The 11,344-nt window shown below is 46.8% G+C and overlaps 2 protein-coding genes across 5 annotated transcripts; one reads left to right on the top strand and one right to left on the bottom strand.

The window, feature by feature from the left end:
- Positions 1-630: 630 nt before the first annotated feature.
- ATP5MF (ATP synthase membrane subunit f) lies at positions 631-2,536 on the top strand. Its single transcript, XM_062587816.1, has 4 exons — positions 631-731; positions 821-928; positions 1,851-1,967; positions 2,360-2,536. Exons 1-4 carry the CDS (start codon positions 716-718, stop codon positions 2,386-2,388), a joined length of 270 nt encoding a protein of 89 aa, XP_062443800.1. The 5' UTR covers positions 631-715; the 3' UTR covers positions 2,389-2,536.
- Positions 2,537-3,727: 1,191 nt separating this feature from the next.
- CPSF4 (cleavage and polyadenylation specific factor 4) lies at positions 3,728-10,941 on the bottom strand. 4 transcript variants are annotated; one of them, XM_062587808.1, is made up of 8 exons: positions 10,754-10,941; positions 9,878-9,928; positions 9,214-9,366; positions 8,319-8,414; positions 8,073-8,166; positions 7,530-7,602; positions 6,562-6,654; positions 3,728-4,910 (listed from the first exon to the last, which is right to left on the bottom strand). In XM_062587808.1, the coding sequence occupies exons 1-8, from the start codon at positions 10,854-10,856 to the stop codon at positions 4,842-4,844; spliced, it is 732 nt and encodes a 243-aa protein (XP_062443792.1). In that variant the 5' UTR covers positions 10,857-10,941; the 3' UTR covers positions 3,728-4,841. The 4 variants fall into 4 exon arrangements, with proteins under 4 accessions (XP_062443792.1, XP_062443793.1, XP_062443794.1 ...); XM_062587809.1 differs by having other exon boundaries at positions 10,417-10,835; XM_062587810.1 differs by having other exon boundaries at positions 10,493-10,835.
- Between the last annotated feature and the right edge of the window lie 403 nt (positions 10,942-11,344).

The following is an 11,344-nucleotide window of genomic DNA, read 5'->3' as shown; positions in this document are numbered from 1 at the left end:
ATCTATTAAATATCTGTTACAGTATATAACATTACTAATAAACGTTTATGCACAAGTCACAGTTTTTCAGGCTAAGCATGCAAGAAAAGGTTCATTTTGGGGACGTCAACAACCCCTAAACCAATACTGAAGGGAAGATGCAGATGCACGAACGTTTTCTCTCGTGACCTGCCACAGCTTCCACCGCTCCACGCAGAAGGGCTGGTAGTCGCGCTCAGGGCTGGAGGCCGCTCAGGGCTGCAGAGGGGCCGTGTCTCGGTGCCCTGCAGGTTTCCGCTCCTCGCTGAGGCCCGCGAAGGGACCTCCTCGAGCAGCACAGGAAGGGGAAACCCTGCGGGCACCAGGCCCTGAGCCCCGACGGCACCCGGACCGACCCTCTCCACACAGGCGGCCACAGCTGGGGGGCTGGCAGGGCCACCAGGCCGCAACCCAGAGGCTGGGGCAACCGAAGCAGTGCGTGCAGCCCCTGCAGGGCCCGGATGCCCGCCACGGGGAGGCGGGAAGGGGGCAGGGAGGACGGCCAGGCCTTTCCCCTCCCCAGCGGGCTCAGCCTGCGGGTGGGGTGCGGAGAAGGGAGGCCGACCCGCCCAGCATGGCGCCACGCCTGCGCCACCCCCGGCATCCGGGTGCCCACCTGACCTTCCTCCCGTGAGTCTCGGCGGCGCGCTCCTTCCCGGCCTCCCCCGCGGCGGCGGCCAGCAGCAGGAGCGGCAAGATGGCGCAGCCGCCGGGTGAGTGCGGCGGGCCCGCAAGGTGACCGCCGCGCCGCGCCGCGCCGCGCCTGCTGACCGCGCTCTGTCTCTCTCTCTCTGTGCCGCAGTTCCCCTGAAGGACACCAGGCTGATGGACGTGAAGCTGGGCCAGCTGACCTCCTGGCTGGCGATGAGGGACTTCACCCCCGGCGGCATCGCGGGGGCCCTGCGCAGAGGTGAGGGGCCCCGAGGGGCCGCGGCCCCTCAGCAGCGCGGGCTGGGCCCGCCCTCGCCTCGGGGGACGGTGCTCCTGGCTCGGGGATGGGGTCCCCTCGCACGGGGGCAGGCCGCCCCGCGCGCCCTCGGCCTCGCGTGTGCTGTAACTGCCGTAAGCATCGCTCATTGCTGCTGGTTTCCCCCGGCAGGCAGGAGCCTGCCTACAAGGAGGGCTTAAAGGCAGTTTTTGCCTCCCCCAAACAGCGCCTCCCTTCTGTAAATTTGTTTGTCCCATGGGCTTTATCCATCAGAGGTTTGTTTTCAATATCCCCTCTTGTGCAAAGAGGAAATAATTATCTTAAAAGTACTACTGGGATGACCTGCTTATTCCTGACCAACTTCTGCTGCACTTATCTGCTGAAAATCTTGAACCTTCCCAAGATAACAAGTAAATATAAAAATGTAATCAATCCCTGAAGATGATGAAAAAGAAAATATGACTTTTAGAGATTACTTAGCAAAAGTTTTGACCAAAGTCCTTTGCTGTAGGTACAGATACAGCATTCAAGTAGACTTAAACACAAAACATCAAATGAAAATGCATGTATAATGCATATATTCTAGTATTAAGAAATTAGGTAATGCCAAATCAACTTGAACTCAGTGAAGTTACAGAAATACTGGGAATTGAAAGATAAATAGCTTTTGTTTGTTCTTAAGCTTATGGCTGATACTAACTTCAGAATTCACCTTGCTTAACTAACTCATGGGTTGCCTTCTGTTAAACTTGTTTCTTAAATTAATGAAATATTTGAAGGCCTCAAAGGCAACTTCCTGATGTTCTATGAAATGAAGATGCAGTAAGTAGCCATGTGCGCTTCTTTCTGACACAAAAATGTGCAAATCACCTGGCTGCTATGAAATAACTTTTCTCCTACACAGGTTATGACAGGTATTACAATAAATACATCAATGTGAAGAAAGGGGGCCTTGGTGGTATCACTATGGTGCTTGCTGGTTATGTTCTCGTCAGCTACATTTGGAGCTATGACCACTTGAGTAAGTAAATGCAGTATGGCTGACTGTATGGCTTGAATTTATATCAATGCATAGAAGATTGCTTGGGGCAGTAAAAACAATGAATCTGCTACTGTTTTTAGGAACAAGATGGAAGACTATGCTAATCATTGCCACTTGGCTCTGCCAAGAGACTCTGCCTATGGGCAGATTAACATTTTTTTTTAAGCTGTAGAGAACTTATATATTTTTAGTAAGTTAACAGATGGGCAATATTTTCTCGGTGGTGAAAAAGCATAAACTTTGCTATTCTAACCTGGCAGGACTTGGGAACTATGTGCTCAGATTTCTTGCAAAGTACTTTCTTTCCTGTAACTTAAACATTTCTTTTGTGACTTCAGCAAAATTAACTTGCTTTACTTTGAATGATACAGAGCATGACCGTCACAGGAAGTATCACTGAAGCACAAATTTCAGAAAGTGAAGGTGCAGATCTTGAACAGATTCAGCTGCTGGAACAAGCATCCTGATGAAGTCATCAGAACTGTTCATATTAAAACTATACTACTGTTATGACCAACAATAAAGTGTATGCACTTTGCATTCTCTGAGCTGAGACTCTGGTAGCTTTACTTGGTAATATGTGGGTGAGTTTCTCTTCCCTGAATTTCCCACCTCAAGGATAAGTTCAGAGATGGTTGAAAAAGCTTTCACTACTTACCTGGTGTTATTAACTGGGAAAATTACTAAAATCCTTTCATCTGACTCTTTGATAAGAAGCAGCCCACTGCTATCTTTACTTTTAATGCCCTAAATGTTGCAGGCTGGACAACTGGCTGAGAAGATACAATATTTTGATCTGAATGAAGAATATTTGGGCGTTAAGGGACTCAGTGGTATGGCCATGTTTCTGATTCTCAGTCAGGCTGCCACCTGGGTACTGTGTCTGGGCAATTTTCCATCACAAAGCACTGCTTGAAGAGAGATCCCTGTTTGCCTTTGAGGAGGTACACTCCCTGCGATTGGAACTAAGATGTTTAACATTAGTAGCCCATTTCTGTCAAAACTACAGCTGTTTCTATTACTGAGAAAAGCCCAAAAATTGTGTGTAGGGATGTAAGTGTAAGACTAAAAGGTCTTTAGTACCGCAAGGGTACATGAAATGAAAGTGTTGCTTACTGACTTAAACATGATGGTGATGTTAAGTTTGATAGTTGTTACATGCACAGATGCCATTTAAAGGAGCATCTGTGGATTTGACCCCTTTGCCTTCCTAATGCACTTCACTAAGCAACTGCATCCTAGTGTTACAGCACTATCTGCTGATGCTTGCAACTGTGCCTGGGTTTTGCAGGTACAAGTTGCAGTATGGTTTTCTTAATATTGAAGAGAATGAAAGGCAGTTAAGAGATGCACAGAATCTGTCAATAGCTTTAGCTGTAACAGGAAAGCTGTTCAGTTTCAGAAAACATCCCATTTAGGTAATGAAGATCTTAAATTTCCCTGAACTATATGGGGAAGGTGGCCAGACACTAAAGTGTGTTCTAGTTTCCAGGTGCCTAGTTATATCCAGGCAATACATTTAATACTTTGGCCACTGTTTAACGCAATGTTGTGCTCCTAAAGGTTATGAGAAGTGTCTGATGTCCTCTTTTACTACAGTCAGAATTGAAACTTCTATTTTAACTGACTCTGAATATCCACAGTGAAATAAGTACAGTCACTCAAACCAACATAGGTTCTTCTCTTAATCTAGCCAAGTGTTACCTTGTTCTTAGAAAGGAGGAAAAAAAAAAAGCATATGTCACAACCAACTTTTTGCAACAGTACATTTCAATAAAAACAAAGTATAATGCAACCAGCAAATTAGAGATGGGTTAGAATCAATAAGGCTCACATTGTAGGTGCAATTTTTTTTAATTCACATTTTATCATTGGCCCTTTTGAAATAGTCTTCTCAAAAAATTAATGGATTTTGGCTTGCAGGAGTATGCTCTCAGAAGGACACTCTACCACTTTTAAAAGCAGCATTCCATAAGAATATCAGCTCCACTTCTTGGTGTTCTCTAGGCTATAGGAATACCTCGTCAGTGCGAGCTGAATGACTGAGGGGAGACTGAGACAAGTATCTTTTATTCCTGTGCTTCAAACCATGTTCATTTCCTTACTTGCTTCTTCCAAATCGAAAACAAGCACAAATACAGCTTTCCTACAGTCATCGCTCCTCGTACCTTTGACTAACCATGGAGATGCCAATTTATTCTCCCCTCTCCATCCTGATCGGTTCTCAGGCAGAAGATTAATTCCTAACCTTCAGGATAGTAAGACGCAGAGAAACTAAGCAAGTGGATGGGAGGCTTACGTCCTGGTTTATGTGACGTGTTGAGTTAGCTACCAGGACAAGCTCACCGACTACAACAGACTGGACCTAGGAACATGAGCTTGCTTTTTAAGAGCTATAAGACAGCCAGATTGCTGCTTCCTCACTGAAGGGAAGGCATTTCAAATATTAGTTCTCCCAGTCAGTCTTCCTGCTTCCACAGGGAGGGCTGAAAGGCTGCAGGTTCCCCGAAGAGCAGTGGTAGACGGAAAACATTTTAAAGAAACCTGGAGTAAGATGCGTTTATGTAGAATGCTGCAATGATGAGGGGTTTGCATATCTATCTGCTTTTCAATCTACCTTTCAGCAGGGCTCAATGAAAGTAGGCGGAGGCCAAAATCTATTTTAAAAAGGTTAAAACATAAAAAAAGTTGTGGACAATTACAAAAATGTTGCTTAGCAGCAGCCAGCCTCTGACCAGTTCTTTCAGTAATGGCATTAAAAAAAAACAACCTGATCAATAGTTCAAGAAATAGTGCTAGGCAGAAACCTTTTCTCAGTGTTAATAGCTCCCTTGCACTCTCCTCTCTGCTCTTTCATTGTCCACTGAGAAAGGCCAGATGTCCTTTGGTGCATCTGTTGGCATAATGACCTTTTTCACCACACTAGAAGAGAGAAAGACAGAAAGAGAGGTTATTACACAGTTGACAGCTTTTTCCTGTAGCCGCCTTTAATAATGTAACCAGCAACTGTTCTAATTAGGAAGCTTTTCCATTTATGGAAGATGCAGTGTTCAGCAGGAGAAGTGAAACATGCTGTCACAAGGGACATAACTTAAGCTATTTTCACTAGTTAGAACAAAAGCAGCTTCCGTGCTGGCATCAGCATGATGCCATGTTACTATAACGTACTACCAAGGACAGAGTGCTCAGTACATTACTACAAATAGAAAAGGGCTGCAACACACAATTTGAGACCCCAAGGAGAATTTCTATGTTCAAGTCTTGGAAGACTACCTCATCTGAAACAGACTGCGACAGAGATGTATACAGGGCACTTTCCTGATCAGCTATCCTGGATTAGGCATAGGAAAGTCTGAACAAGAGATTCATGACTTTACAACTTAGGGCTATTCAAACACAGCAAGAAATGCTGACATCTGATTTTCTGCTTTCTCCAGATATGTAATTTACTTGCTTCCTTAAATCCTAGCTGTATAGTGCTCATTTACCAGTCTGGAAGCAGAATAAGGAAGCTTTGGGTAAAAATGTGACTTTCGAAAGCTCCAGTTGGGTGGGGGGGAGAAGGTGAGATCCAAATAAACTGTGCTGTCTTATTTGCTGTAACATATGGCTATCTCCAGTTACAGGAGTTTCTGCCCTGAGGAGGCCACTATCATCAAATGACTTCACTGGAGTGGGTTTACATTGCTAACATTTAGTAAAACTTCATTTTGGAAGTGAATAAGCAGTTAAAGGTTTTCCATGAAATGGATACTTAACATTCCATCACAATCACAGTAACTTTTAAACCACAGATTAACCAGTGAAACCCAAACAAGCACCTCAGCTACAAAGTTGGTGCATACCGTGATGCAGCTGTCCAAGCTGATGGGGAAGGAAGATTCTTTGTCCTTCTCTGTAGTGGCTATGACTGTTTTTTTTTTTTTTTTTTTTTTGAAAAATAAACAAGAGATGGAAACTCAACTGCATCAAGGTTCTGTCTATGCGCCTCACTAAGCAACCAAAGTGAACAGCACACTCCTTGGTTTGACAACTGACAGCCTTTGTATATTTGATTTCCATTACTTGCCTGGACCTTCTACACACTAATAGAGGAGAAGAAAATTCTTCCACAATCATGAAGCGTAACTAAATGAACTCATGAGCACAAAACTCATTTTAACTCTTACTTTGAAACGCAGTTTGACCATCTCCTTTAACTGACACTGTGGCAGGGCTTCTTGTTATTAGCAGACGAGCACAACCTGTGACAGCAGCCGTAAGTGGGCCACAGCAAGCCCATGGGCTGACAAACCAACAACCTAGAGGTATCAAACCTCAATACTAATTCCCACAGCTGTACCCACTCACAAAAATGTAGTGTTTAATGAGCAAAGCGTATATTTCACAAACGTTTTCACTATGAAAAAGAAACTTTGCAGGACCAATGCCACACATCGCAACTTTACTTGTTCCTGTACTTGTGACAAGTAACCAGCAGCAAAACTGCAGCACGGTGTAGTCCAGGCGATGTACACTCTGTCCTTCTTAAATGAAACCCTCTCTGCTTCCCTATCCCATCCCTGTGAATTACCTTGTAACAGGTGACCTGCTCCAGCGGCCGGGGCCCTCTGTTCCCGGTGTTGTTATTTTGAGATTGCATGACTCCAATGACTTGAGGTGTCCTCTGTTGGTTAGGAAAAAAGTTTTGACTTGTTAAGTGCATCATGGAGGAAGACCTTTGCAGTGGTTATTTTGTTAAGAAGGGGAAAGAACACCCCACATATCAAATGATCAATTTTCCTCCAAATTTACGCGTGGGAGATCTGCCAGCTGGAGCACCAGAGAGAAGAAATCAAACATTGAGGCATACAAAGCCCAGTAGTCCTGCTTTTCGCTGAAAAGCAGATTTAGAGAGTTGGTTTAGGCTGCTAAAATATCACTGCCATCAGAGAGATGTCATGCAGATTACAAAAACTGGCAGATAGCTGCACAACCACATATAATGTGCTTCTGCGTACGTGGGAGTGTTCTGTGACTAGATCTTTATGTAAGCCGGAGTAACCATAGGACTTTTGCACCTCGCTATATTGTCACACGGGGTGCTTGCTGCTTAATTCTTGCATAGTACCCCCCATCCAGGCAGCCAAGGAAACAACTGCCACTGCTGGCCTCTGAGTTGGAGGAAGGTAGCAATGATTGAGGAAGTTAAACAAGGTGCTGCAAAGGGAGAAACCAAACAAAGCAAAACACCATGGTCCCAGGATGAAGGCAGCAGCAATATGTTGTGAACAGGTGGTGGACATTACAGGGCTGGGAGAAGGGCAGAGAAGGGACAAAGCTTTGAAGTTTATTAGTATTTTCCTCAAAGTTCTTTACAAGGAAAGAATATCTTGTCCAGATACAAAATAAGTAAAGTTTTCCCTCATTTAATGGGTGTTCCAGCAAGTCAGATCCAAGAGCCCAGGTGTCCTGTTTTGAGCATTAGGCAATACACCTTGTAAAGCACTGTGGGCAGTGCTTTGAGTGTGGGTCTATAGGAGAGGGAAGGGAATTGTGTACCTTTTGTTGTGTTTGTGTTGGCTGAGGCAGTGGTGGTTGCTCTGTAGTTCCCATAGGCAGTTCAAACCGAGGGCTGGTTTAGACAGACAGACAAGAAAATTGATTCTTGAATCATATGCCAATATTTCACCATCAGCTCAGTCAAGTAACTCCGGAAAACAAAGCAAACATTCAGCTAATTAAATTTCACTCAAAAGAAACAGACCTCCCTTCCCACTTCTCTTTGCATTCTGCTGCTCAGCATTACATAAACTAAAATGATAGTCCAGTAGGTTGCATCTCCCTCTAGCTGTGAAGTCTTCTGGATTATAAACCCACGTAACCCCCCTGCACAGATGGTATCTGATCACCACCCCGGAGGCTGTTTGGTAACTCTCTGAGGAGCGCCTGCCCCATGTCCTCAAACTGGAAATATACTGTGCAACAAAGTAAACATCTGCCAGCTTTCCAAGAGCACTGGGCAGCACCAGACCACCCTGATTTGCTATATAGAAGATTATAGAGGAAACAAAGATTACAGGACAAGCCTGGAAACATACTCACTGCATGAATTTACAGGTAGGCCCCTCTGGACAGAATCCTACTAGGTAATTCACACAAATGACTCTTCGAGTATGTCGGTGCCTGCAGAGGGGACCTGCAACACAAAGCTCAATAGTTCACTCTTCACATATATTTACCCCAGCACTCACTAGCAGCAGGCACACAGGCAGATCATGCAATGGAAGAATAGCATCACCCTACCCTTGCTTTATAGGCACATAAGCAGCAACTGTGTGACATACATACCATGTTTACAGAAGCCTCTGTCATACCAGGGACAGTCTTTGATCTTAGACTCCGGGTCAATGTGCAAGAATGGACACTCTTTGTTACTGCATTCCCCTGTACCAAAGGCAAACACACTTTTCAGCAAATGGTGCAGGCACAAGATCAGATCATTCTCAAAACATTACCTGGATCATGTAGCTTCCACAAAGCTGCTACCAACATTTATAAGTTCAAGCACAGAAACCTTATTGCCTGCCTTGACCTAGATGATAAACACCAAGCACTCGCCCCAGGTGGGTAAAACTCTACCAGACTGGACTATTTATGTGTGCTTTTAAAACAATGCAGAAACTGAATTTGAAAGAGCAGTCATGGTAACAAAAACCAAACATTTAGTGCACCAAAAGTGTGGAGAAACTACAAATTGCACACTAACCTCAATCCAAGGAAACCTACAAGACTGTAAGTTTCTGACAGCAAGTTGCCTCATTATGTCCAGATCTCCAGAGCTGGAAAGCAAGTGCATAAAAGTTTTGCACCCCCATACCCTCTGCTGCTCACCAACTTCCCAAAATAAAAGTCATGCAAGGACCACCTGCTTAGCTTACTCATCTCATACCCAAAACAGAACATTAGGTACAAAACCCAGACTTGAACTTCCCCCCTCTTCCCCCAAGGGACAAGCTCTCTCTCAAAAAGATACCTACAACACATCTACAACAAAGAATTTAGGGGGATAAAATAAGGTGAAGAGCTAAAGAGATCTGATAAACTACAATCTAACGGTATCAGCAGACACAGAAGAGTTGTTCTGAAGATGGATGAGACAGGGTGAGAAGGACGTATCAGGATCCTCTTCACCAGATTCCCACACTTGCAAGGAACGTCAAGTAGGAGCTACAATGCCCCTTACCAAATTTGGAGTAGAAGTAACACTCAGGCATCTTGGTCATGTCATACTCATGCAGAAACTCGCACTGGTCTCCCTTTTTGCACAGTCCACGTAGCCAGTGTTTGCAAACAACTGTCTTTTCCCCGCTGATGTGTCGGAAGGGGCACATGCCTCCTGCAGAATGATGGGGTAAGGAGAAGGCAAAAAGAGCATTTAAAATCTGCAGCACAAGCAGCTATGTACAGGGCAGAAGCAACACTTGATTCACCTCTGCAAGAGCAGTTTTCAGAATACTTCACTTTTTCTTAAGAGTTTATCCTTTAGTGGCAACGGTAGGACAGGGAGTTCTGGATAACAACGTCTTCTTTTACTCTCTAATGAGAGGAGCAATGCAGTCTCCTGCTCTTAATCCTGGTAGCCACAACCCAGTTACTAACACAGGCATGTCCATGTCCAGAGCAAGGTCTGTTTGTGGTCAGTTCAAGCCTACCTTTGCAGACAGCCTTGCTTATTCACCCCACACTTCTAAAACACAACATTTCACAATTGTTGCAGCTAATTCAGTCTCAGTTATCCTCCCTGTGTTTACAATATAGTATGAGCGTTCTATACAGTGATCCGCTAGCAAATCTCGTGCTTTTCTCCCCACCTGTAAGAGTGTAACTGTATTGGGAATATTACTTGCCTTTTCCACAGGCCGCTTTTAAAAAAAATTCACAGACAGCAGCACCTGATTCTGTAGAAAGAACAGCCAAAGAAACATAATTAATTTTTGTGACAAGTTGGGGCAATTTTTTAAACATTTCCTTTCCCACAAAGACAACTCTGTTCTCAGCATCAAAGGAGTAGTATTTTGGTTTGGGGAATTTACTTTACAGTGCAAGCTCCTTTTTCAAGTATGGCCCTCACAAATATATGTAATCTTTTCAGCAAAATACACACCAAAGGAATTTGCAGAAGCTTGGTAGTGCCTATTTGGCCTTTCAGAGATTCAGTTTTTGTTGACCTGGCTTTCTTTAGCTGTTAACAACTCAATTACATTAGTGAAACCTGCATTTACAGCCAGGGGAACTGAGGTTTTGAATTCTTTTGACCAGAAAGATCTGAGACAACAATTATGATATTATCCCTTGCTGATTCAGACCTACAGGGATCACAATACTTAAGGGCATTGAAACACTAATTTAATAGTCCAAGATGAGTTCTCCCTGGTCCTTAAAATACCTCATCCATGGAAGGGGAATAAAGAAACTGAAGTGCTGTGGAGGGAAGTCAAATTTATTCAGGGTGATGCCTCAACCTTCATTTTCTAGCCCGGTCTGGCGCTAACTACGGCTCCCACCAAGGAAGGAGAAGAGACGTCTGGGTCGAGACCAAAGCCGCAGAGGGAAGAGCAGAACTGGGCTTGATTTAGTCAAGGCCGAGAAAGGGTCTCAGGCCCCCGGGAGCCACCGCCCCCGCCCGGGGCTTCAGGCGAAGCCGGGCCCACCCCCGGGGCAGCCCCCGCCGGCGGCGCAGGGCGGGAAGGGCTCGGCCCGCAGGCCCCGGCGCCCGCACGCACTGTCCATGCCGGGGAAGGGCAGCGGCTGCGCGCCCAGCTGCTGCTCCACAGCCAGCTCCAGGTCGAACTTGATGTGGTCCACGCTTGCGATGAGCTCCTGCATGATGGCGGCGGCGGAGGGGCGGCGGCGGCGGGAAGGGGTCGGGGGGTCCCGGCGTGGCCCGCGGCGGCGGCGTGTGGCGAGCGGCGCCCGCGGAACGCCGGGAGTCACCTCTGACCCCGCCTCCCGTCAGGCCGCGCGCGCGCGCGCGCGCGCCTCCGCCAATGGCGCCGCGCCGCCACGCCCCTTCCGCCCGCCGAGCCCCGTTCCGCGCGGTCGCCTAGCAACGGCGGCGGGAGGCTCCGCCCCCCGGCCGCCATGAGGCTGCTGCAGCTGGTGGCCCGCGGGCTGCTTCGGGCCTCCCGCGCCCGGCCGCGGGCGGCGCCCGGCCCGCTGCAGCCCCCGGGCCCGCGCCGGCCGCCGCCCTGGGGTCTGAGGCCGCTCGGCTCCTCCCCGGCGGCCTGGGCGCCCCTCGGCGGGGACCCGGCGCCGCTCGGGCCCGGCGGCGGCGGCTCCGCTGACGCCGTCCACGACGCGGACGATGATGCGGA

This window comes from Rhea pennata, chromosome 15, assembly GCF_028389875.1.
Source record: "Rhea pennata isolate bPtePen1 chromosome 15, bPtePen1.pri, whole genome shotgun sequence".
NCBI lineage: Eukaryota > Metazoa > Chordata > Aves > Rheiformes > Rheidae > Rhea > Rhea pennata.
Note: the sequence above shows the minus strand (reverse complement) of the source record. Positions and strands in the feature narration are given on the sequence as shown.